Source organism: Haemorhous mexicanus, chromosome 10 (genome assembly GCF_027477595.1).
Source record: "Haemorhous mexicanus isolate bHaeMex1 chromosome 10, bHaeMex1.pri, whole genome shotgun sequence".
NCBI lineage: Eukaryota > Metazoa > Chordata > Aves > Passeriformes > Fringillidae > Haemorhous > Haemorhous mexicanus.
The window spans coordinates 7,934,686-7,961,644 of record NC_082350.1 but is presented as its reverse complement, the minus strand read 5'-3'; the positions used below and the strand labels follow the sequence as shown (position 1 = coordinate 7,961,644).

At 42.3% G+C, this 26,959-nt stretch overlaps 2 protein-coding genes across 4 annotated transcripts in view; one reads left to right on the top strand and one right to left on the bottom strand.

Moving 5' to 3' along the window:
- The first annotated feature begins 339 nt into the window (after positions 1–339).
- LIMS2 (LIM zinc finger domain containing 2) overlaps positions 340–26,959 on the top strand; it is a 32,309-nt gene continuing 5,689 nt past the window's right edge. Inside the window, exons 1-7 of one of the 3 annotated variants that reach the window (XM_059855246.1) lie at positions 340–453; positions 14,050–14,209; positions 15,086–15,152; positions 15,464–15,584; positions 24,155–24,304; positions 25,155–25,305; positions 26,361–26,453. In XM_059855246.1, the coding sequence (XP_059711229.1) occupies positions 443–453; positions 14,050–14,209; positions 15,086–15,152; positions 15,464–15,584; positions 24,155–24,304; positions 25,155–25,305; positions 26,361–26,453 (753 nt within the window). In that variant the 5' untranslated portion in view covers positions 340–442. Of the gene's footprint in view, positions 557–5,950; positions 6,079–14,049; positions 14,210–15,085; positions 15,153–15,463; positions 15,585–24,154; positions 24,305–25,154; positions 25,306–26,360; positions 26,454–26,959 lie in introns of those variants that run through there. The other 2 variants (XM_059855247.1, XM_059855244.1) reach the window with 2 other exon arrangements.
- GPR17 (G protein-coupled receptor 17) lies at positions 17,178–18,209 on the bottom strand. The gene has a single exon (XM_059854874.1). The coding sequence runs from the start codon at positions 18,207–18,209 to the stop codon at positions 17,178–17,180; it is 1,032 nt and encodes a 343-aa protein (XP_059710857.1).

The following is a 26,959-nucleotide window of genomic DNA, read 5'->3' as shown; positions in this document are numbered from 1 at the left end:
AAGCGCGGCTGCTCCGATCTCAGGAACCAAGTCCCGTCAGTGCGGTGTATGTGACTGCGCGCCCGGCAGCGGCTCGGCCAGCGCTGCCCCCTTATCGCCACACTCACAGCGGCTGCCATGGGTTTACTGCCAGCTGGGTGAAGCAGCTTCGGCGGCAGGGCAGGGGAAAACGCCGTGCCTGTGCCTGTGCCTGTCCCGCCGCCTCCCCCGTCCTTCGGCTCCCCAGCCTCGCTATTCCATATTTCTTTGCCTTTATAGGAAAAGTATGCGCAGGTCCGGGGGGGCTGCCCTGAGTCACCGAGGGCTGCGGTGCCCGCCCACACCCAAGGGGCCGGGGCCGCCGCCGGGGCGGGGTCAGCGCAGGCCGCCGGGGCCGCAGCGCCGCGGCCGAGCCGCCTGTCCCGCCCCGGAGCCCCTCGGTGACAGCGCGGGGTTCGCCGCCATGACGGGCAGGTGAGGCCGGGCACACGGGAGCCGGGCGGGGGTCTGGGCCGTGCCCGCCTTCACCGCCCTGGGCCGGCCGCGACGTGTCGGGAACAGCTGCTTCTGGCCCCGGGTAACGCCATGGGGCGCCTGCGGGAAGGGTCGGGGCAGAAGGCTTTGCTGCTGTGAGGCCTGGGCGGAGCGGGGCACGCTCCGGCCCGGCGTGCAAGCGCGGAGCTGCTCCGCTGTGCCTGAGCCCTGCGCGGGGACACAGCGGAGGGCAGAGCAGAGGCAAAGCTGGGCGAGCAGCTGTAGATGTGAGCTGCTGTACATGTGAGCAGCTGTAGATGAGAGCTGTGCTTGCGCAGCGCCGGGCTCTCTGGCCGCACGCCGTGACCCGGGCTGGCAGCCTGCGCCTGGTGTGCCCGCACCGCTGCCCCGTCGGGGCCCTCCACACCGATCTGCACGCAGCCCCTCTGCCCACAAATTCACTCTCCTCTTCAAGCTTGCATTAGAGTTAACATGTTCCGGGAGCTGTTTAAATCTGGTGCTTGATTCTCCTCTCGTGCCATCTGACAGTGGAGAACTCTGTGAAGAAACTTAATTGACAGTTGTACATGAGAAGAGGAGCGGGGAAGGCATTTTCTGGCGCTTTGCGAGGGTTTGCACAAGTGCTGTAATGTCACTTTTTTGTCCCATCTGTAAAATAAAACCCAGATGTTATAAGCAGTTTGTGAAAATAAGCTTGCTTTTGTGAAATGTTTTGGAGATGAGAAGCATGAAGACATAATACTACAATCAGCAAGATGCCCTTTTTAGGACACTCAGCCTTGTGAGTTCTGCTATTTTACTGTAGTTCTGAAGGATTGTTCTTTGTGATTAGGAATACTGAGATGGATTCAGAGCACTTTGTGTATAAATATTCACTTTCCATTTGTGTCAAGTCTTGATGTTTGTATTACGCAGCTTTTCTGATCAAAATGGATCCTGATTAGTGGGTTGTTGGGTGTGAGAACCTGCTGAATAATTGTGTATGCTCATCTGTGATTTGGGAATGTATTATTTTTGGCCTCTGTGATGACAAATTGATGCCCTTGGATGATTATACATGCTCGAAAGTCTTCTGGGTTTTGCCTCATGTCTTTAATGGTCCCTTTTTTATTTTTCTGATGTGTGAAACAGGTGTGTATTTACAAGTTGACATTCATTTTCTTACAGCTGGATGAAGACTCAGGAGCCTTAAATGCTCACAGGTCATGGCTATCCATCCAGCTCTTAAATGGAGAAAGGATGGAGAGGACTTTGAAAGAGCTGTGGCTGTATGAAGCCAGCTGATTTTATTTTTTCAGAACTGTGGCATGGTACTGTTTAGAATGACAGGCTTATCTCAGGTGAAGTCACTCATGAGGACAGTAGGAAATGCCAGTGGACAGTAATCTTTGTCTTCTCTCCATGCTTCTCCTGAAACTTGCCAGTTAAAGTGTAACACTGTTCATTGGAAGCTCTGACACGAAGTGTGAGCCTGGGTGGACAACTCCAGGATAGCTGAGATACTGCAAAATGTGCAGTTTAAAGTGATGCAGGACTTCTGTTCCCTTTTCCTTGGGTTTACTTCACAGGGCTGTTAAAATGAGCAGGCCTTGGCTTTAGCTTGTGAAAAATGAACACGGGTGTTATTTAATGTTTTCAGAGCTGTTTGCCCTGGGAAGTTTGTCAGCTGTAAACATTTCTTTCTAAAGTTCTGTCTGCTGTAGTTCCTAGGACAGGACAATTTACTGAAGGTGTTTGTCACAGCTGTACCTCAGTTGGCTGTTTCCTTGTTAATAGTATCGTCCATTTAGGGTGGTGGTTTCCCATCAAGGCTTTACAGTGTCTGTGAAACTTGCTCTGCTCAGCGCCTTGCCTGGCCAATGCCATTGACAAGCACTGTGTCAGTGTTGTTTTTCAGGCTGGGACAGACTCCTATGGCATTGCAAAGAATTCAGCATTGAGAATGTTCTTCCTTAGATCCAGCTAGGGCTCACTCTGCTGAGTGGTACCCAAATGTTGTTCCCTGTTTGTTATCTGGTAGTTCTTCAAGTCTGCTGACACTATATAGTCAGATGTTCTCCAGCTTTTGGGACATGGGAATTTTAGGGTTCTGGGAGGAGAGGAACTGCTTCACAGCTGGAGCATGCCTACAATATCCATCAGTGGGAGCCTTCCTGAGCCAGGAATGGTCATAAATGTCCCTTTGGTCTTGAAACTGTTGACGCAGGGAATGATGGTGTTGTTTTAGTGTTCTAAAGTAAAAAAGACTGGAAAACATGGGGTGCTGAAACTGCATTCTTTTTCACTTCACCTTTCTTATAAAATAGAAATATGGAAGGACTCTCTTCTAGATACTCTGATTAGAGATGCATTATTAATATTAAAATACATGAAAAATAACTCAATTAATGTGGTGTTCTGTTTCATTTGGCTGCAGAGAGCATCTCCTGAATTAAAAAAACTGCATTGATTTTATTTATTGATTTTTAGCATTAGGGAAACATATAAGTCCAGGAAAAAGAAATGCACATCTTTCTTTTTGTGTACTCATGGTAAAAAAATTACTAAAATTAGGTGGCTGTCTAGCAAATTAAATGCATGTCTTAAACATATCACTAGTTATATTTTTACAGTGTGAGGATTGCGTTTACTTGAGAAAACTGATAACTAGATAATTGGATTTTAAAAATAGTATTTGTGACTGCCAGGTCTGGGCTGGGCTATTGGGGAAATAGAGGAGGAGAGCCACCTCCCTGACCTGCTGGCCACACTCTTTAGTTTTATGAGGTTACATGGTGTTTTAACTATATTTGAAAATTAATTCTGTATAAGAGATAGTGTGTTAGATGTAAGAACAGTATGTTTCTAAGCAGTCTTTCTGTGATTTTCACTGTTGATAAATACAGTTGGTATGATTTTTGGAACATTTAGAAGTTAACTATGGTACTTCCTTACCAATAAATAAGGGAAGACTGCTTCTAGAATTGTATTTGATGTATTTAGTCCATCTGTTCATTTTGACTTTTGCCTTTTTGAGGATTGTTGGAGTTTGGGGTGGAGTTGATTAATCTTGTTTGGTTAGCTGGATTTTGTTGTTTTATTTTGCTCTGTTACTGTGATGGGCTTATTCCTAAGAAGGAGGATCTGTGACCAGTGAGCTGTAGCTCACTATCAAATGCCCAAAGTAGAAATTAAACAAGAATGGAAGAGTTTCCTTTAAGACTTTGCTGCTATGATGTTGATTAGAAAACTCACGGGTGAAATATGCTTTGGCTGTTTTGTGTTGCCTTTAGAAAGTAAGCTAATACAAAGCCTAAGAAAAAATACTTCCCAAGTGCATGTTTCAGAGCATAATTATCTTCATAAGAAATTTTTGTTATCACTATACTTAGTCAAATTGGGATCTGGATACGCCTATGTACTTCCTGTAGTCAACAAAAGAAGAGCAGCTGCATTTACAGATATGCTTATTGATTGTTCCTAATCCAGTGAAGGTAAGAAATAAGAGTGTATTATTTTCAATTAGGCTAGCTAGTTAAATACTTTTTTAATTCAGTAGAGAGCTGCTGCTGCTTTACACAAAGCAATTGCAAGTAAAAATGGGTTGAAAGAGGAGGGAGTATAAAGGACAATATTACAAAAGGTTCTTGGTGCTGAGTAGACAGTACCTGCATTAAATGAGAGATGTTTTATCTCTCTGAGTTAGGAGCAGCCCTTTCTGCTCTTCTGGGCTGAAAATGTGGTTTTAATCTTAATCTTTCTATGTAAATTTGCTCTCTGTTGCTCTCTAGATAGGAAGGTCCTTAGTCTGTTCTGGGGCCATAGAGGTCCTTTTCTGAGGAAGAACCTGAAAATGCCTGAAAGAAGTCTGGCTGCTTTCTTCTCTGCTTTGGCCCAGAAAGTAACCACCTGTAGAGTTTGGCATCAACCCTGTCTCTTAAAAGCAATATATCAAGAGGGAAAGGAAAAACAAACCCATGCATTTTCACTCTGTATGTAAGGTGGCAAGAGAGGAGTGAGTGAGTGAGCTTGTGTTGAGGGATGGGAAGAACAGGATGTTTGCTGTTGAGATTTTGGTTTTTTTTCTCTTTAACTCCCTCATCTTCCCTTTTGAAGAAGACAGTCGTAGTTTCCATGGAAGAGTGATTATTTGAAAATCAATAGAATAATGTCATATGAGTCAGGTAAAATCTTAAAGTGTCTGAAAGAGAAGTAGGGTTTTTTGTCAGATTACTTAAGGATAAGGGTGATTATTGTTGTGGTGATTTAATATTTTGGTTTTTGGAAGTAAAATGGTGATTTAATCTTACATTTTAAAAATTGTTTATTGCTCTAAAATTTCAAAGGTCAGCAGAGACACCCAGCATGGAGGACATATTTCTTTATTCCGTTTGTATTCTAAAATATAAATGGATAAACTACACTTACAGTTTGAAGGAAATGGTGGTAGCAGATTGCTGTCAGGTCAGGAGCTGAAACTCTCAAGAAAATGAGGGGTGCATGGTAGATTTTAAGGCTGCTGATTTGTGAATTTATAAGTATTTTGTTCTTTATTCATGCCTGTTTTCCTGGGCCCCGGTAAACCCTTCTGTTTTTCTTTAAGTGTCAGAAGGGATTCCTGCTTGTTAATATTAATTTAGAACTCATGAAGTCATCAGTCCCCTCATTTTTTTCCTCTGTAGCTTGCCAAGCTGTATTTCATGCTCATGCTACAAAAATCCTCTCCCCTCCCTTTCCCTCCCCTTTTGTTTTCTTACAATATACTAAAAAGTAATTTGTTAATAATAACTCTTAGGATATTTTTCATGGTAATGCTTGAAGGCCAGAGAGCTCTGGAGCCTGGAATGCCAAGTATGTTCTTCCTCCCTGCTTCCTGACCCTCTGCTGTGAGCAGCTGCAATGAGTCCGGAGAGCAGAAGTGTTTGCAACCTTGTTTCTTGGAATATGCTTTGTCCAAGTGGAAGGAACAGCTCTGTTGTTTACAGTATCTTAGGACATGGTGTAGTACAGCAGCCTGCAGGGATGTGCTTGGAGATGCCAGGGTCAGATACTGATCTGCAGTAAACTGTAGTGTTTGCTATCAAGAGCTCTAGGAATCTGCTTTGCCTTTCTCCATTTCGTTAGGCTTTGATCAGAAAATTTTCTTGATTTAATTGTCTTAAATATGTGAAGACTCAGGATTTTTTTTTTTTTTTACCTCAGTTGTGACATTTATGCAGATGCTTTCTGCAAGGATAGGAAAGAATGAGGTGCTGATGTGGCCCCTAGTGTGCTGCATTAAGTAGATAATTCCTAGTGGAATACAGGAAAGAGGCTGTCAGATCTTTAAGAATGTGGCAGAATGGCAGACAGGCAGTGCTTGATGGGGTGTCTATGCATCCTGCTTCAGCTCTTCTAAAATGTAAACGCAACAGCCCAAAGGAAGGTGACTCACTGAGTGTCGTGCTGCCGGTGTTGCTCCAGTTGTGTCCCTGCATTCCCCTGCGGAGGGGCCGGGGGTGCCATGGCCGGCCTCAGGCTCCGGGGGCTGGCAGCCTCCAAGCTTTACCAGCGTCGGCAGGATCGCCTGAGCGGCACAGGGTCACTGCTGAGCAGCAGGACAGACACGGCAGTTGGGACTCGTGGGTATGTTTCCAAGATGAAGGGAATGGCATTGTTAAAGCATTTTCCAGGATTTGATAGATTTTCGGTTCTGGTAGTGGGGCTGCTTTATTTAAAGTGAGACTTGTTGGCACAGAGCCTGAGGGGATGAGGTCGCTTTGTTTTCATTTCCAAGTAGATTAAGAAGGACTTTCCTGATCAGAAAGCTTTCAGTTTTTAACAATAACAGGAAGGCAACAATGGAGAACCTTTCCCATTTCTGTGCTAGACTGTTCAGAACCAGCATTAGTGCTTGTGTTGGTTTTGCATGGCCTTGTTTTTGGTAGCGGGGGGGCCACAGAGGTGGCTTCTGTGAGAAGCTGCTGCAAGCTTCCATCATGTCTGGCAGAGCCAGTGCCTGATGGCTCTGAAGATGGACATGGCCGAGGCTGGGCCAGTTAGAGCTATTGGTAATGTCTCTGTGATAACATTGAAGAAGAATATCAAGATAGAGTGGGGCACAGATTTTTCTAGCCAGAGAAGAGAAGGAAGTGAGAACACGTGAGGGAAACAATGTGGACACCAAGGTCAGTGGAGAAGGAGAAGGGGCTCCAGGTGCTGGAGCTGAGATTCCGCTGCAGGTTGTGGTGAGGACCTTGGTGAAGCAGCTGTGCTCCTACAGCTCATGGGGATCCACAGGAGATGCAGAGATCCACCCACAGCTCATGGGGATCCACAGGAGATGCAGAGATCCACCCACAGCCCATGGGGATCCATGGGGGATGCAGAGATCCACCCACAGCCCATGGGAGAGGTGCCCACACTGGAGCGGGTGGATGCCTGGAGAAGGCTGTGATCCATTGGGAGGTCTGGTGAAGAGAGGGGTCCCTGCTTCCAAGCTGGAGGAGGACTGCACCCTGTGGAAGAGTGACCTATGCTGCGGTTTTGGGAGGACAGCTGCATGTGAGATTGGAGCCACGTTGGAGACGTGTCTCCTGTGGGAAGGGACCCCACTGTCTCACAGAGGAGTGGCTCCTCTCCCTGAGCAGTGAGAGAAACCACGGGTGATGAACGGACCAAAACCCCCATGCCCTGTGTCCCTGCACTCTCCATTGGAAGGAGGGAGGTGTTGGGGGGGGAAAAAAGGTGTTTTAAAGGCTTATTTTACTTCTCATTATCCTCCTTTCACTTTTTTGGTAAGAAATTCACTTTGTACCTCTAAGTTGAGCCTGTTTTGCCTGGGAGTGTTTTCTCCCAGTCCTTATCTCAACTCATGAACCCTTTGTTTAATTTTTTTCCTCTCTTCTGCCCAGCTGTAGCAGGGGAGGGTGAGTGAGCGACTGTTTGGGTGCCTGGTGTTTGGCCAGTGTTAAACTGTGACAGTGCTAGTGGTGTTAATGGTGAAGCATTTGGGCACTGTAGGAGTAAAAAAGGGGTGAAATGCAGTAATTTTTTTCAAAATGTTGATGAAATCATTCTTTGGATTTTAGGGTTCAGTAGTCAATTTTTTACCTGTACTGTTAATAGCAAGCTTGTTGATTTTAGGTTTTGTAAATAACTCCAATCCAGCTTCAGAAACCAAAGCTTTCAACTGTAGCTGCTTCATGAGAACATGTAAACCAGAGCTTCTTAAATCTGTCCAGACAATTCCATTGCTTGATATGATCATTACTTTTTCCAGACCTCACATTACAATTTTACTCCTGAATTTTCATTAGTTAATTTTGTGCAGAAGGTAAATTGTAGGTACACAGTTTGTGGTAATGGCCAAACCTCATCCCTAATGGGCTACAGCTGTGAGAAACAGGTGAGCAGCACTGACAGCAATGAGCCATGGAGTGCCCAGGGGCACTGACCAACCACCAAAGGGAGCAGAGGGCACACAGGTGCAGTGCATTAACAATGAGGGGCACACAGGTGCAGTGCATCAACAGGAGGGGATAAAAGGCTGGGCTAAGGAACAAGGAGGGTAGATGCTTGCAGCCTTCTGACGTGACATGATTTTACTCTGTATGGGCAGACACCTGAAGCCATCTGAAGAGGTGAGGTGTTACTGTGTATGGGTTGAAGCTTTCTGAAATTGTGATACTCTGTGTATTGTGGCTGTCTCAACTGCAATATATGCTGTGGCAGTAAATTAGCAGGAGTTAAATCCAACTTAGTTTCTTGTATTGTGGGAGAACTGTGAGCTGCAGCAGCAATATGGGATCTGAAGTCTGAGTCACTGGAGAGAGTAGTGAGCATCCAGGAAAGATAATTTTCTTTTTCTAGCAATCGGTTCTGAATTTTAGACTTTTCTTAGCAGGAAGGCCTGATGCTTACCTGGACATGAGGAATTAGTTTGGCCTCTCAATGTGAGTTGTGCATCCCTCACTAAAACCCTTCTTTTCCTGCTGTTTAGCTAACAGCTCTCAGTTAGTTGGTAATTTTTTTATTTTTCTTACAAGAAGCTGTGGGTGTGAATGTATGAGAATTTAACAAGGAGGGGGCTGACAAGGAGGTGAAGGAAATGGTGATGCCATTGAGGGAAGGCAGTGCTGGTCAGGAAAAGTGAGAAGCACGGAAGAGGCCTGTGAGAGGAAGGAAAAGCTCTGAAAAAGCAGATGTACAAGTAAACTGAGTATGTTTTTCACATCATAGTTCTTGAAGCAAAGTAAGCATAGAGCCAATATATTCTGGTTTCATCGAGCAGGTCACAGTGTTGACAATTTTAATCCCTTTGAGATGTTTCTCTCCTGAATTATTTTATCTATGGGTTTTGAGCTAGTGATAATTTTTGCTTCTCCTTCCTGATAGGCCTTGATAGTTTATGTCCTTTATTCAGGCGAAGGAGAGTAATCCAGCAGTAGTGCTGCTACTAGTTGGAGATAATTGGTGAATATGTGTGGGGAATGATTTGTGTTGTCAATGCTGGTAAACAAACATCACATTTAAGCTCCTTTGAGCTAGTGGAAGTGGAGTAAGATTTAATGTCCATAAGGAGTTTTCTCAAATAGATATTCTGGATGAAGTGGTACATGCTTGATAATAAGAGGGTGGTTTTCCTGGGTAAGAGGAATATTTTATTTAAAACCTGTACATTTCTTTATGTTGATATTTACCTGGACTGAGTGAACACTGCTAACTGTGTGTCTTTACAAGTAATTGGTCATCATTTACTGGCAATAAGTATGTCTTGGTGTTGAGAGGGACTCCCAAGTATCCATGGCATAGGACTTTTTTCTGTGTGAATACCAAGAGAATTTTGTTGCTGCTGGTCTCAAAAGTCTGCCTGATTACAGCTTCCTGCAGGTCAGACATACAGACCTTGTACTCTGGCCTCAGCTCCAATATGTGCAGGGTTTTTTTTTAAACTTCTCCAGTTTCTACTCAATTGCAAATTGCTGTTGCTGGTGGGCCCAAGGAGAGGTTGGTTTTTTCCATATTGTGACCATAAGTTGCATTTGTACATTTTTCTTAATTATGGTTATCCCTGTGTTCTAAATAAGGAAGAAAAATGTTTATTTCACAAGAGAGTTTCAGGATGGCATGATCAAGAAAGATATACTGAGAGAAACTATTCATTTCTTATTTAGGCAGTGAAAAAGTATTTAGCATGAACTGAAAATTCAATGCAAGCATAATGAGAAATGCTGAAAATGTTAAGCTATGCACATAGTTTATCAAATGCACAACAAATCATGCATTGAACGAATGGGAAATAGTTTTTTTCCAACATTTTATGACAAGTTTAATAATAAGCATACTAAAGAAGTTAATTCAGTTTGGGAAAGTTGTCCAGATAAGTGAATTATAGGTAAGAGATTTTGGAATGATAAGGGTATCTGGGGGCTGTTTTTCAGCACTAGTTCATGAACTGACACCCTTCCTCTTTCTTTTGTCTTTGCATTAGTCATTATCTGTGAAATTAATCAAACAGTCTGGTGTTGTCCCAGCAGATTTCATTTGTATCTTTGTCAACATTGAGGGCTTTAAGTGACTAATTCTCAGCTGTGCTATGGGATAGAAACCATCCCCTCTCCTGGAGTGCTCTCATTTTTGTCTTGGCTGCTGATGTCTGTGACACAAACAAGTGGTGATAGCTCTTCCAGTTTATCATATCTGTCTGTGCATACATACTGGAAGTGTAATCATATTGTGATATTTTCTGTATACACTTGCTCCTACAGTAAACCAGAATGAGCAGAAAACACATTTTTAGGGTTCCCCAGCAGAAGTTTTGCTCTCTGATGAGGTTTGGATAATGCCCTGGGTTCTTGGATCTCCAAGTATTGTCTTGCATTCTTTTTGTGGTCTCTGCAAGGTTTTGGGTCACTATTGAAGCAATTCTTCATTCAGCATTGTGATGAAGAAGAACTCTCTGTGACACTTAAGTCAAAAAGCTTTTGAAACCAATTAAAGAACTTTTTTGACTGGGCTTTTCTGACAGAAGCGCTCCTCGCTCCTGCAGTTCCTTTCCTTCTGAGGCAAAATCTGAGGCTGTTCATCTGTTCTCCTGATTGTCCAGTGTCTGGTTCATTTTGTCTTGTAGCCACATTTAAGATAATGAATGATGATGATGAAGGCTGGAGCTCTTCTTCTAATCTCTTAGCAGTGGAATTATTACATTTGCTTCTTTTTCCTTTATCTGTCACCAGCGATAGATCCCTGTGAACAAATGTTTTCAAACAGAGGTAATATTGACTTCAGTGATAGAAGGAGGTAAAATGCTTTCAAATATTCCAGTACTGTTTGTGCCTGTGGTGCAGAATGGGTCTCCTAGATACTGTCCACTTCTTTTAAAGAAGGAATTTTTGTTTCTATTTTTTGTTCCTTTTTTTTTTTCCATTCAAGGTCTATGCTGGTACTTTAGAGTAAATACTTCTGAGAAGTCAAAAGCATGAGAAACCTAGTTATAATGGTAAAAAACATAATTTCTGTAAATCAGGTACTTTGTCAAAGATGATCTGTTAAAGATACAGCACATACTGATGAAAGATTGGGAAAAGCATTGTTTCAATGCTGCTATTTTTTGGGTTTGTGCAGGGCAGGATAACTTCAGGATGCTGATCTCATCGTGTTTTAACAGCCTTTCCTGTCTTTGTGTCACCAGTTTATTGTTAAAACAGAGGAAGATTCTTTATTTTACTGAATAGCAGAAAATCAATGAGCAAACAGAATAGAAGAAGCACTTTATATTGGGGACTGTCCTTTGTGGGAAAGATTTGGGAGTAGATAGCTGATGAGTGGCACAGCAAGTCAGACTTTTCAAAAGGATGGTTGTGGTGTTACTCTTCCTTTCCCTGTGCTGCCAGCAGAAGTGCTTTTGCAGCAGTGTATTAAACTGAACCATAAAATTGCTGTGAATTAGCAAGGTGCTCCCTCTTCCTTCCAGCTTTGGTTAATTTTAACCTTGAGCTAGTTGAAAAAATGCTTGGTTTTGTATAAACAAGAGGGTGTACAGGGGTGTGTACTCGAGAGAAATTATGAAATTGGCAAATATTAAAGTAAAACATTTGAATAAATGCAAAGTCATATCTTTAGGGCAGTGCTGAAGTGGCAAATTGTAGCTTGAGTGCAAAACAATAGGATGTCTTAAGTGAAAACGGATGCAGAGTTAAAAATGGAAAAAGAGCAAGGATGCAAAACTCTTGGTGTGGATTGTCGAAGAGCCACAGCTGCTATTTTGCATTACAGGAGATACATTGGTCAGGAGCTGATGTGCTTCACTTGACTCTTGTAGTCTGGCTCTTCCCAAAAGTTTCAGCTGAGGCAGAGAACTGAGTTGTTATTTTTTGTACTGGTTCTTTCATTTATATTTTCCTGGACTAATAGTTTCTCTCATTTGCATAATGAGTCACACTCATTGGCTCATTTGGGTGGACAGCTCAGACTGTATCACAGCCATCTTTCTTATGCCTTTGAGGAAATCTTGTCTTGAGCAGCATCAACATCAGGGGAGTCCCTGTGTCATCATTATCTTTCTTACCAGGAGAGCTGTGGGACTTGTGTGGGAATCCCTCCTGGGGTGGCTGGTGTGCAGTGTCACAGCTGCAGTGCATTTCAGTGGCTGGTGTGCAGTGTCACAGCTGCAGTGCATTTCATGCTGGAACGTGGCTGTGCAGGTTGCAGGCTTGAGTTGTTGTGAAATGCCATTGTGGAGGTGGCTGCTCTAGCAGAGTTCACCCTGAATGTTGATACTGGCGCTGGTGGGTTCCTCTGGAGGAAGAAAAAAAGAAAGAAAATTAAGGGTGTTTTTTTTTTTTTAAATGTTGACTTCACTTTTACATAGGAAAAAACCTGACAGATACAAGATGGTGTTTTGCTGTTAGTGTCTAAAGTGTAATACTTGCTGGTTTGCCTGTTTTTTTTCTTAGAGGAGATTTTTCACTGTGATGACATCAGTCTTTATTAATCTTGGCTGTTGGCTAGCTCAAGTCTTGGAATTTAGGAACTGAATTTTTCAACAGGGAAAAAGCACTTGAAGGGAGGATTGTGTTTTCAAGTCCTGGTACAGATTTGTGTGGTGTAGCTGGAAGAGTGGTGACTGAAAACCAAGCCAATTAGGTGTTGGCTTTGCTGCAAACACTGATGGTTTTGTGTCGACCCATTCCCTTGGTACTGTGTCAGAATAAAAAATATTTCTTTAACCTATGATCTCTAGTTTATGAAATTACAGGATTTCCTCTTGTCCCTAATTCCAGTCCATGTCTGGTTTTTTTTACGTATCCTTCGTACTGCAAGAAGGAAATGAGTTGTAACAAATTTTTGCTAAACTGGTACTCCATTCTTGAAACTATTGGGGTCTGTCTTGGTTTTTGCCTCCCTTGGAATTGCAGTGTAGAAAGAAAGTCTGGTTTTACTGAGGGGTGACTGTAAGTCACAGCCTAGGATGTGCCCTAGGTGTTCCCTCTGCAGAGGAGAGACACTTGGCTCAGCTCAGGCAGCTGGAGTCAGGGCTGGATGTGCTGCCCCAGGAGTCTGAGGCTGCTTCCTGCTCATTCCAGTTGTGCTCAGGGCACGAAGTCCTGGAATACAGACACTGGCCTGGTTTTGGAAGGCATGCCTCTGACCAGAGGAAAGTGGATCTTCTGCTCCTGGAAAAGCTTTTTGAATTACTGTTCTCCATGAGGAGGTGGGGAAAGTAGCATGTTGGATTGTTGAATAACATTAACAGTGGAAAATCAGTTCAGAGTAACTTTGAATCTAAAAAGAAAGAAAAAAGCCTTGTAAAGCAAGCTGTCTTTCATTTTATGCACACATTGCCTACCTCAGGAAAAGTACTATTGGATAGTCTGATGGTTAAAAGATCACACCGCAACAAGAAACTGAGATGTACCTGATGGTTTTTCCCTCCTGGTTTGCACGTATGATATACATTTTAAAACTGCATGAACTTACATTAGCATGCTGGCAAGCATGAGAACTTTGTGGAAGAGGTTAGGGTGATTCCTTATTCTAGGGTTGGTCGAGGAAATGTTATGTGATTAAATGTGGCTTGGCGGGGGGGGGGGGGTTATCCTCATGTTCTGAGGAAACGAAGCTGAGGCATTGGCATGCCAGCTAGAGGGACTTCTCCCTGCCCATAGCTTCGTAACACTTTGACAGTTTGAACTAATTTGTCAGGAGGACAGGGGCCTGTAGAGTGGGAAATGGTTTGTTGCTGCTGACAGTGAAGGGGAGAGTGCAGTGGGATGTCAGTGCTTACTGCGCATCAGAAAATCTGTACTCTGAGACCAGAAGGCCCAAGAAGTCAGGATCATTGGGTTTGCTGCTCTCCAAACTGCTGGTTTGTGAAAAATTGTGGGTATTTGCTATGAGCTATTAGCAGGATGATGTAATGGGGTGAAATTTTGGTGAAGTAGCTAAAAGTGTGCAATAGGTACATCTGTTACTTGACCTCATCTGCCACGTATGAGTTGTCAGAGCCTTATTTCTAACTGATGTCAGTGATCTTTTTGTTTTTCATGTAAAAGGGAGTTTAAAGGAGCTGGAATGTTGTGTTTGTAAATGTTCTTTCTCTTGCCTTTATTGCAGTAACATGTCTGATGCTCTGGCGAACGCCGTGTGCGAGCGCTGCCAGGCGCGGTTCGACCCTGCCGAGAGGATTGTGAACAGCAATGGGGAGCTGTACCACGAGAGCTGCTTTGTCTGTGCCCAGTGCTTCCGGCAGTTCCCAGAGGGGCTCTTCTATGAGGTGAGTTCTCAGCCTGCTTGCAAGAGAAGAGAGATAGCTCTGGTAAAATGCAAGGAATCTCAGCTTTCTTGCGTGTTGAATTTCTTAGCCCTAAATATTTGTTGCCTTTTTTTGAGGATCTTCCAGCTTAATTTCCCTTTTTTTCTTCTCATGTATTTCTTTGGTAACAGCAAAAGCTGCTCTTTGGGTAAGACACATTTCAAAAAGAAAATAAAAAATGTTTTGTTAATCATCACAGCATACAAAATGGTTTGGGTTGGAAGGGACCTTACAAATCATCATGCAGGACCACTTTCCACTGGACCAGGTTTCTCAAAGCACTGTCCAATCTGGCTTTAATATTTCATTAGACAAAAGTGATTTTTTGTCTTTATTTTTAGACATATTGTACTAAACTATTCCAGTTGGGCAGCTGTAATCAGTGAACCCATTTAAAAGCTAGGTTGAGTTTTTTTACAGAATATGCTCAAGCACATATTTTGAATAACACGTTGGTTTAAACTTGCTGTATTTTGTTTTGACATGCGTTTTAGCCTCATGTAGGAGGAACAGTAGTTCTGAACTAAACTAAAGCAAAAATGAAATTGAAGACAACTATAATAAAAAGATTGGGGTATTCAGGATGTTTACCATCTTTGTAGCAGCATTGCTATTAATTTAACTGTGCAAATTCACCATGAGGCCAAGCTATATGTGAGTATTTCTTTAATTAAAACCTTTAGGAGTTGAAAAACAGGTATGTGTGGGGCTAGAACTGGAAAATGTGACTGACCTTGACTAAATTGTTATATTAATGGAAAATCATGCTGCACTGTCAAGACGTAAAAGCAGTTGAGTTATTCATGAGGGCTCCTTCTCTCTTTGTTTTGTTTGCAGTTTGAAGGTAGGAAGTACTGTGAGCATGACTTCCAGATGCTGTTTGCTCCTTGCTGCGGGGAATGTGGTAAGAAGTGGCAAATATCAACATCAGGGCTTAAAAAAATGCAGTGCTTTGCAAACCTTGCAGCATTACTGGGACATCCAGCCTTGGCTGGGGTTGTTGGGGTTGCTTTAAGGAGTCAAGAGTTCTCAGTGAGAACAAAGCATGATACCAGCATTGATTTTGGGTTGTTTTGGTTGTGGCAATAAGTGTGGGGTTTTTTTTTCAAAGTTAGACTGTAATAGTAATTATGGAATTGCAGTGGAAGGACTGTGAAGAACAGTAGATTTTGATAAGACTGTTTTCTGCATGCATCTCATGGTTTCCTTTTGCAGGTGAGTTCATTACTGGGCGTGTTATCAAGGCAATGAACAACAACTGGCACCCAGAATGTTTCCGCTGTGAGCTCTGTGATGTAACGCTTGCTGACCTGGGCTTTGTGAAGAATGCTGGCAGGTAAGAGGGAGCAGGAGGTCAGAAAGTTTTATCAGTGTGTTACTGTTAGCTGTGAGATGCTAAGGGTGGTCAGTTAGTTTTACACTGAGAAGGAAAGCTTGAAAAGGTACAGAAGAAACTTTAGGAATAACTTGTTAGGTGAGAAGTTCTTCATCCAATGAAACATGTTCTTGTTTCCAACAAGAAACTCAAATTTTAGTGGCTAGTGAATATGTTCTGGAAGAGAAAGGGATTTCAGACAGAAGGCTGCGTAATAAGTGAGGAAAAGGGATTAGGTGATCTCAGGCAGGCTTTTTATCAAGTAAGCCTCTGAGCAGAAAATCAAGATGTAGCAAAAGGCCAAAAGAATAACACAATGATTACAGCAAAGTCTTTTCAGCCTGTGATTCCACTTGTCTTCAGAAATCATTTATTTTAAATGCAGAAATACAAAATGAATCCTAGAGGTTGATTAATGCATTTAATCCAGAAATAAGAAATAAAAGAGAGCTTATACAAAAGCATATCAGTATAAGAAAATAAAACAGTCCAGCAGTTAGCAGTGTTGCACAATTCAGAGTTAATTTTAGGCTTTCATATATTATGAGCAAAGCCTAGTAGTTTCCTAGAGTTTATATTTTCACTAACTGAATGGTGAAGGAAGGAAGAAAAGGTCATATACTTGTATCTGTCCAGCAGGGAGTCTTCTCAGCTCCCTCTTATTTTTCATACTGCATGCAACCTCTGTGCCTTAGTTTTTTGAGCTGAGCATAATTGATTTTTTTTGGCGTCTCATTTTGCTAGAATGGGCTGTTGGAATAGCACTTAGGGTGTTTTGGGGAAGCAGGATAAAAGCAGTTCAAGCAAGATAATGTTTGATTTTGTAATTTGTGGACCAAATCTAAAATGGTAAGGAACTTGTTCCTAAAGCATAGCAGAGAGATAGGTGTGTCTATCTCTGTAACAATATGTTTCACCTGTCACATGATTTCCTGTAACATTTATATCCATAGCATTGAAGCAGTCTTCTAGTAAATCTTGTCGGAAACTTGTGAGTTTTTTCCCTTTTCGTTGTACCTGTTCTGCCCTAGTCTGCCTTCTTTTTCTTGTCACCATTTAGTGCCAATTTTCTCTCTGTTACATATAAACACTTTGAATTCAGAAACTTAAACACGATGTGCAAATGTGGAGTTTTTCATCAGGCAGTGGATCTCTACTGCTGGGACAATGTGAAATTTTCAATAAGGCTGTATGCATTGCGCAGAGGAAGCACTGAGTGCTTTGGGAATTAAGTTATTTGAAAAAAAAAAAAAATACATGGGTCCATTTCCCTCATTGTCCCCTTCCCTATTCCTAAGTGCTCAACCCTCAGTTTCATTTCTTGGAAACCAGAAGAACTGTCCTTCTGTTTGCAGTTTCAGCAACACAAACACACGTGTTCTCTATGGTCAAGGGGTTCTTGTTAATGGCAGCCCCATAAAACCAACAGAACTTCCCTTCTCAGGATGAGTTTGACTCTGGTTGGACTGTCTTGCTGCATATTTGTGCTCTCAGCTGATTTTGGTGGAAGAGAGTGTTCTTAAGATGAAGCACTGACGCTGACAAGAGTCATGTTCACAGTTCAGATTTAGCACTTAGTGAGCTTTCATTTGTCTTACCCTCATATGTTTGAGGCAGCATTATGGTCTTTTTAATACAAAACAGATTGCACAAAGCCTCACGGAATTTCTCAGCCACAAAAAAATACATGATGGGGTCAAGGGCCCCGTTGAGGCTGGTGAGGCAGGAGGTGATGCGGTTGCTAAGGGCCAGGAGACGCTGCGTTTCACAGGAAGCTCTGCTCCCGTTGTAATGGAGAATATAAATGAAGCGATTGACGTGGTAAGGCACAAAGCAAATTAGAAAGATCATCAGGACCATGATGATCATTTTGACAGCTTTTTCCTTCAGATGTTTCTCAACTCTGTTCCCACTCTTCAGGCTCTGGATGATGAGTAAGTAGCAAGTCACAGTAGTCACAAAGGGGAAGGTGAATGCCACTGCTAAGGACGCAAGGGCGTGGCGTGAGGCCTTTTCTCTGTAGAGCTGCAGGCAGACAGTTGTGTTTTTCATCTGGACAGTCTGCACACTGAGCAGCAGAGGTGCCATTGCCACCCCAACAATGACCCACAGAAAGACACATGCCACGTGGGCATAGCGGGACCTGCGGAGCTTGATGGACTTCACCGGGTGCACGATGGCCAGGAAACGGTCGACACTGATGCACATCAGGAAGTAGATGCTGGCATACATGTTGAGGTAAAAAAGGAAGCCAGTGAGTCTGCATGGGATCTCACCAAATGGCCAGTGGTTACCAGAAAAATGGTACACCAGCCGGGTGGGGAGTACCAGCACAAAGAACAGGTCAGCCACAGCAAGATGCATCAGGAAAATGTTGGCAGGCGTGCCTGACTTCTGGTCCCGGATGAAAAGCCAAAGAGCCAGGGCATTGCCAGCAAAAGCCAGGATGAAATCCAGAAAGTAGAAAGTGGCAAAAATCATATTCTCAAGGTGTGTCTCTTTGCCACATTGCTCTGATGTTTCCAAACTGAAATTTGATTGATTTGAGCAGTTGAAGAGTAGGCTTGAAGCTGCAGGCCCGTTCATTTTTCCCCACAGTTCTGAAGACAAAGTCCTAAATGTGAAAGAATTAAGACATTATATTACAGAAGAGCCTGGATTTGTGGAAAACATAACAAAAAAAAAAATCCTGAAAAACCCATACATGAAAGTCAGCAATGTCTCCTGTTTGCTGGCATCAGTGTTTGGTATGACAGGTCAGTCTGAATTTAAACATTATATTAGAATTCTGAATACCCTCCACGCAGCTGGGTTTACCAGAGCAGTAATTCCCATGGAAGGAACCCCAATTAAGAGCTGGCTAGCTGGTGATAAGCTTGTCTCCAGCCTGTGCTGAGGTTAGTTTTATAACCAGGTAGTGAGATGCTTGTGTGTCTGGTTAAGAGGAGTAGGAGTGAGTTTTGTATATCTAACTAGAAAGTATTTGCCATATTTCAATTTGAAAGCCTGATTCAGGACTTCAGAGTTCCTGATGACTCAGCTTTTCTGAGCACAAGTATCTGTTGTAAGGTGATCTAGCTTGGAATATCTGTCTTGTCTTTAAAACAGATAAAAGACAGGTTAAATACTGCTGTTATTAAAAAAAAAACACAGGGTGCCTGAAAACCTTTGAGCATTATTTTACTTTAAAGTCCTGTGTTTAAGGCAAATGCACCTAGTTCCAATATAGGAGGAAACTTTTCAGATGGGTAGCAACATCTCTTTTGACACTGAATTGACCCAGGGAAGATTTTAAATAATGCCCATGCTGTCAGTCACCTCTCAGTGTCATCCTTCCCTGCAGCTTTTATCTTCCACCACAGCTCTCTCTTTTCCTGCCTCAAAAGCCTGAGCTCCACTGTAGTTTATCCAGGGCCTTTTCCAAGTAGAAGCTTAGCAAAACTGCTCTTAGCTTTGCCAGTCTCTGTTTGCAATGTTCTGAACAGCATTAACAAGAAGTGTGATAGGATTTTCTGAGCACCTACCCATGGCTTTTTATACATTGCTTGTCTGTGGGTGTAGGTGGTAGGGAAATGCAGGTGGTCTGAAATTCCGGCATTGTTTCTATTACTTGGATTCCTCAGAAGTGTTACAGTCTGTGCAGCAGTACCTCCACTTTGTTCACCCTTGCATTTTGTACTGACTGACCATTTCTCCATAGTATTCAGTACCTCGTTAAATACGTCCGTTATGCACTGCATTCAGCTCCCCAACAGAGCTCATCATTCAGATGCCCAAAAATATTGGGATCACAGAGAACTGAAATGGGATTCAGGACAAATATATTGGAAAATGTAAGAAAATTCCAAGGTAATTAGTATGTTCATTTTGGCTGCTGATAATTTCAGGTGAACAGAAAACTGGAATAACTGGAGACAAATGTGCTGGATCACTTCTGTGTGGTTCACAGTTGAAGAGAAAGTCAACAGCAGGGAGACTGGGTGAAATTCAGAAATTTGAAGTTCTTCCTATGGCCACAGAGGGCCCTTCTTACTTCATGCATTGCCTGGATACTCTTCTGGATTTGAGTATTTATAACAAGTTGCTATCTTGCCATTACTTGCAATTGCATGTGCAAGGAAGACTGTACAGCCCTTTTGTCCTTATCTATAATAATACTTGTGAAATTGTGCTTTTACATACAAAAGGAAAATGCCCCCTTTTTTTTTTTTTATGAAGGTTACAAGTTTACAGATGAGACCACAGTTTTTTGTTTATATTATTCATTTGTCCTTTACAAAGTAAAACCTGCAAGTATTCTTGAACCCTAGAGTTTAAAGTTTGAATGGGATAGTAACATTGACTCACATATTTGTCCTCTCTGGGTGGAATTAGCTTAAATATGTATTTTTCTGTTGTATACCAAAAGAGAAACCTGTGAGACCATTCCTTTTTACTGGCTGTTAATTTATGATGGTGCTTATCAAAAAGTGTAGATCGGTGACCTTTGTGTACACACCTGCCAGGGATAGTCTTATGGCTAAACATTGCTGTGTCCATGGTTGTGACACCTGAGCAAGCAGTAAATGCTGGCTTGGAGCAGCTGAGAAAGCAGAAACCAGGGTTGTCTGATGGAACTGACTGGGATGGCTCTTGTCTTACTGATAATTCTTTAAATCAGTTCCCAAAGTGAAGGAGTAAGCAGACTTTTCCCTGTTTACCAGCTGATTATTAGGGGTTTAACAGCATGATACACTGAACCAGTTCATTTGAATTGCTTTCCTAAGGCAGATCTTGGAAATTCAGATTCAGCTGCCTGTCAGTGCCAGACTTAGAATAGGCAAGACTTCAAAGTTGAGAGTTTTATCCCCCTGATGACAGCATTTAGTTTGCTGTGGGTTGGAGTAGAAAGGAGAATGTCAGAGCTATCTGGAAGCCCAGTATGTCAGTGTCAGGAAGAGAGAGGCTTAGAACTAAAATTGAAATAGATTCAGTCTTTGCAATTGATGGCCTTCATAGGAGAGCTGCTGTCATCTAATGTACTTTTTAGAGCAAGGTGAAGTGAGATGTTTTGCATTTTTTGGTTAGAAGTTATAGAAAAAGGAAATGGTCCTCCTTCTAATTTTGCTTATGTTGTAAGTTAAAAGGAAATTTTAATTGCAGCTTTAATGGGTTTTTTTGTAATTCTAGTTAATGGGTGAAAATAGTGGTGTAGTACTTGAGTAGATTCAGAAAAAAGCCAGCATGTCACTAGAATTAATTAGTGGGTTTATTTTTAGACTTTACATGTTTTCAACAAAATTCTACAGCTTTAGAAAAGTAATAATTCTCTGACAGTGTGTTCTCTAGAAGGTGTTGAAAGCCCTTTGCAGTTATTTGCAATTCCATTCCTATTCTCCTTGGGTTTATCCTATAAATTTAAAATAAATGTGTTTAGGTGGTTTTTTTTTTTTTTAACAAACAAATCACTGGGATTCCTATAGTCTGTATAAATGCTAAGAGCAAACTAGAAACCTTCACAAATGACCTATAATGTGTAGTCTTTGTTAAGCTGTATGGTGCAAGAGGCTTTCATTCCACAAACAGAAAACTCCTTTAGGAGTCTGGCTCATTATCCAGTAATTTCTGCTTGGACTGCACTCTTGGTGTTGTGTGAATATTTAGTGATTTATGTATTGCTGAACAGAGCACTGTTCTGGAAGGAGCCATTATCCCAGGCCTCCCAGGGCTGAGCTGAAATGGGGGTGTCACTGCTCATTTGAAATACATGCATGCACACTGACCATATTTCATGCCCTGTTTCTCTTCTGCTCAGAAACAAGCAAGAGAACAATCCACAAGGCTGTCAGTGTGGACGTAATGCAGTCACTCTTTCAGCAGATGCTCTGTCTGTCATTAATGAATGAACTAGCAGGAGAAACCTTTAGCTCACTGAACACAGTTACCTGGCTAGTTTGGAGCTTTTGTTTGCCCACTGACCTGTATGTTAGAGTTTGTGGTAGGTATAAGAAATTCCTGTTCTTGCTCTCAGCTAGAGCATTTTCTGGTGTGATTATACTGGTTTGTGCATTTTTATGACTTTAGTGTCTTGTCAAATGAGTGTCTCCTATCTTTCACTCAAAGTACTCTTCATTAGAAATAGTCCTTTTCTGACTGAAGTTATTCTTCTGAAAATCACTCTCTGCTGAGCCTGTATTTCAGCTGAATAACTTGGTTATTGTAAGCATCAAAGCAGTGTCAGAGAGCACTAGACATACCATACAACTGGCACAAATGGATATACATTAGGTACAAAAGTTTGAAAACCTTTTTTGTTTTGGAGCAGTGACATAAAGACAAGGAAATTATTCTTAGAAGTTCAGAAAATGCTGCCTATTCTTAGATTCAGACATTTCCATTATATTCCTCCACCTCAGTATGTGTTCTGCTCCTCATTGGCACCAGCTAAAACTAATGCCATTAGGAAATCTCCAAAAAAAAAAAAAAAGCTCCTACTAGCAGAAGTTGGTCTCTTACCTCTTTACAGTGCCGTCCTGTGGGTGGATTCCTTTTGGGAAATATCTCAACGAACTCCTTCTGATGACAACAAACTAGGTAGAAACAGAAAGCAAACAAGATGATTCCAAGAGAGTGCAAAGTTGCAGAGTTGCTGAGAGCAGAGAGGGGAGCCCCTCTATATAGTGTCCTCCTTGCTCTGATAGCACATTATCAGCTCAGTCACACAACAGAGCAGGGGAGAGGACACCCCAGCACTGCGGAGCAGTCTTCATCCCAGCTGAGCTCTTGGCACTGGGGCTGCTGGTATAGATATGAGTATCCTGCATGAATATGCCAGTGTTCATGGTGCTTGCTGAAGGCTGCTACTGAGCCTCCAGCCCTAAACACAGAATCCTTGGAGTCCCCTGATTATTTTAGGAGGGTGGAGAGATGCATTGTTTGGGGGAAATCTAGTATTAACAGACACAACAGGACACTTCAGAATGGGATAATTCCATAATGGTGGGAAGGGGGAGGGGGAGAGGGTTAGGGAGAGGGGAGGCTGCTATGGTAACAGCTTAGCCTGTCCAGCACTTCCCTTTGCTTCCAAAAGAGAGGGTCTGTGGGAGGGCAGAGGGTTTGTGAGTGGGGTGGGGGTTGATAATGGTTTATCAGTGCAAATGGCTGAAGGCATCTCATTCAGCTGAATGAGAGGGGTCTCTTTCAGGACTCTTGCTTTGGGGTCCCCATGTCCAGCCCTGTATAATTACTCTGCATTTGACAGTGCTGAGTAAAATTGATGCCTTTATGCTGAGATGAGCACAGCTGTGTGTTTCCTTATAATGGGGTGCTGTCTGCTTTTTCTGGACTCTGTCTGGGCGGACAGTGCTTCCAGCCCTGGGCAGAGACACTTGCTGACAGAAGGACTCAGATTTGGAGAGAATAATAATGATACTTAGCAATTAGACAGGCACCTGCCAGCTGAGAATCATAAATGTTTGAGGCCTCACAACAACATGTGTTGTGTTCTTATCCTCATTTCACAGATCTAAGGGTAAATAATTTGTCAGGGCAGAATTTTGGATGGGGCCCTGTGAAGAACCTGCTACTTAATCCATAAATCTGCCCTTTCCATCTGAACTTTTTCTTTTGTCTGATTTGTTTTGAGAATGACCTGTAAATCTCGGTGAGTGTTTGACATAGTGATACAGTGAAAGGAATGAAGCAGACTTGTTAGTTTTGGGACAAAGCAACCCACAGAAGTTGTTCTCTGTCATTTTCCTTTTACCATAAATTCTTCCCAGCCCACAGTGTTGCAGCTAGAGGGAGAGGTAATAGGCAACAGCTTCTCCTCAGAGCTCCTAAGTATTGGGATAAAACTGGTGGCTTCCATCAGCCTTCACAAGTTTTTTTTGTGCCTTTGACTGAGCTTTTGTACCAGAAATTTGGGTTATCTGCCTTTTTAGAAGTGTACTTGTAATGTGTTCGAGAACATGTGCTAGGAATACAGTTGCTTTTACCACATAAAATTGCATGGTTCTTAATTTTCTTTGACTTAGGAGTAAAAGGAATTTGTAGGCAACAAGAGGTCTCTTGTTTTTCCTAGATATTGAAGACTAAGGAATCCAGCCATGGTAAAATGCATTCAAGCAATGCACTTTGTTTTGATACATTTTATTCTCTTCTTGACTTCCTCCCGGTGCTGTAATGCCTCTGCTATGTTTGGATCCATTAGTTATAGATAGAGGGTGTTGCTGCCTTTCCTTGCCCAGCTGTCAGAAAAAATCTGGAGGGTTGGAAAGGATCCCTGGAAGAATGACTGGGTGATACCTCTGATGGCTCATAAATCAGTATATGTTGGAGTAGTCTTCTAAGGAAGTACAACTGTGTGACTGCTTTATGCTCATTCTTCTCTGTGCAACTGGTGTGAAACACTGGACACCAAACAGCATTATGTTTAGTCTGACCTCAGAAGACAGTTCTGTTACATAAAGTACTTCCTACACTATGTATTATATGTTTCTTTAGGAGAAAGAGTTTTTTAATATTTTCCTTCATTTACTTTGTTCAACCAGGCACCTGTGCAGGCCATGCCACAACCGTGAAAAAGCCAAGGGACTGGGCAAGTACATCTGTCAGAAGTGCCACTTGATAATTGATGAGCAGCCTCTGATGTTTAGGAATGATTCCTACCACCCAGATCACTTCAACTGCACCCACTGTGGGTACGTTGCCATACTGTAAATTCTGATGGAAAAGGAGAGAGACAAACAGTTGAGTCAGCAGTGCAGTCCTTCCCAAGGTCTAAACTTTGCTGCCTTCACATTGTTATTGTTGAGCAAATAGAAATTGTGTGAGGAGAAACTGAAATAAGTTTGGAAAAACTACAGGAATTTTAGTTTTATTTTGCCATTCAATATTCTCTTATTCTAACATAGTTTATAATGAAAGTGAAAATAATTCCTTGGCATGAATTTATCTGAAAGGCAGATAAATCTGTGTGCAGATTACCATAGTAGAGTTTTCCAAAAATAGGAGTTACCAGGCTGTCCAAAATAGTTTCTCTTTGAATTCCTGGACAGAAAAAAAACAAAAAAGGCTTGATGAGCTGTGTCAGTCTTGTGTCCCTGTCCATTGCCACGCTGATACCTGTCTGAGCTGAGTTACTTACCATGAAGGCATTTTAACTGGGCACAATACTGCCCCAGAACGGGTAACAGTGCAAGTAAATGTCTCAGCGTTGAGCATTGCTAGGATGGCTCTTGTACCTGAGCTCTCGCATTCAGAGATCCCTCAGGTTTTACCGTGACACTGAGTGTCCATGTAGGTGCACCTCGTATGTCTGTGAGAGTATCCAGCTGCAGACATGATGGTCTGCATACCTTCTTGTCTGGCAAACTGAGAAAGCAATTTTACAAAGATGAGTTGGCAATAACTGTATTTCACCAGCTAAAATGACTGTATTTGTAGTGTGAATGTTGCCTAAGTTAACTTTCAGGTTTAGTGTTGCAGCACTTCCTCCGGGTGCTGCAGAGTTTCCCCAGTGCCCTCCCTGAGCTGGGTTTGTGTTGGCAGGAAGGAGCTGACGGCCGAGGCGCGGGAGCTGAAGGGGGAGCTCTACTGCCTGCCCTGCCACGACAAGATGGGCATCCCCATCTGCGGGGCCTGCCGCAGGCCCATCGAGGGCCGCGTGGTCAACGCTCTGGGCAAGCAGTGGCACGTCGAGGTGAGTGGGGCCTTCTGAACCTGAAACTTCCTTCAGCAGCTCCTCTGGAGCAGGGCTAGTGCTGCTTGGAGGCTGTAGACGTGCAAGTGGTCTGTAATACATGGATTCAGACTAAACTCAATTGCTTATGCTTGGGATTGTCTTGACCTTTTGTGAGTGAATGAGTTACAGCAGGACCAGCAAGATTCCTAAGAAAGCTGTTTTCACAACTCTAATAACTTAATTTTAAAATTCTTAATGATCCTTTCAGAATAGGCCTCACTGAAAACATTTACTTACTAAGAAATGTTCATATTTTGTATTATGTACTTAGATATATCCTCTCCAATTCGAGTTACCAGGCACATAAGGGTTGGAATTTTTACTGAAAGCTGAGCAATTCTTGCTTTTTAAGCCTTTTCAGTTCATTGTTTCTATAACTTTCAGCTGTCATCACAACTTGCTCTGAATTTTTAGTCATCTTTGTTTCAGTCATTTATGCCTCTTAGGGCTTCACCTGAGAGAGATGCTGCTGCTCATTTGAGGTGTATTCATACAAACTATGTTTTTGTTCCTGCTTCTCTTCCCTGTAACAAGCATGATAATAGTCCACAAGTCTATCAGGATAGACACAAGATGATTGCCCTTCCAGCAGGTCTTCCAACTCTCCTTAATACAACTCTTAGTCACTATAAATAGACTAAATAGCTCCTTTTTTTTTTTTTTTTTTTTTTTCTTCCATAAAGATCTTTCCTGTCTGTGCTTCATTAAAGCATTGAGGTAACAGCTTTAAATGAAAAGTAGATTTAGATTAGGGACTGGGAAGAAATTCTTCCCTGTAAGGCCCTGAGGCCCTGGCACAGGCTGCCCAGAGAAGCTGTTGATGCCCTATCCCTGAAAGTGTCCAAGGCCAGCTTGGAACCAGATGAGCTTTAATGTCCCTTCCAGCCCAAACTGTTCTGTGATCAAGTGTCATGTATTGAGCTAGGATTTATTGCCATGTTTTTACCCAATGATGGGAAAGTTGTTTTGCCTGCCATGGAATATTGGTTGTTTTTTTTTTTTTTCTTTTACAGCATTTTGTTTGTGCCAAGTGTGAGAAACCATTCTTGGGGCACCGACACTATGAGAAAAAAGGGCTGGCCTATTGTGAGACTCACTATAATCAGGTAAATTCAGCCATCTGTGATGTAGGTACTTGTTGTGTCTGGCAAAGGCTTTTTCATGTTTTGTATATGCAAAGCTATGCAGATTTTGCATAATCTGAATTTGTAGATACAATGAAATATTAAGAAATTAATCAGATTTAACAGAAAAATAATAGTTTTTCTTGGCAGAAAAGTGATGCTGAAAACAGAATAGAAATGTCTTGGTGACACTGATTTTAATTTGTGCCATTGGCAGAAAATCACTGACCATGGGCTGAGGTTAAAATCCCTGTGATTTTACTTCAAATGTATTTGTGTGGACTTCTTCTTTTACTTCTTTCTGTGGGCACGAGTTTTCTAAAACATAGAAACGTAGATTAATTAAAAAAGCAAAACAAAACAGAAAACCCAATCAAGCCCTGTTTTTTTGGTGTGATTTGACTGAACAATGTTTTGGTTTGCTATTTTCTTTTGTTAGATCAATAACTCTCTCATAAGAGGTAAGTGTTGCTGTTCTGACAGTAGCT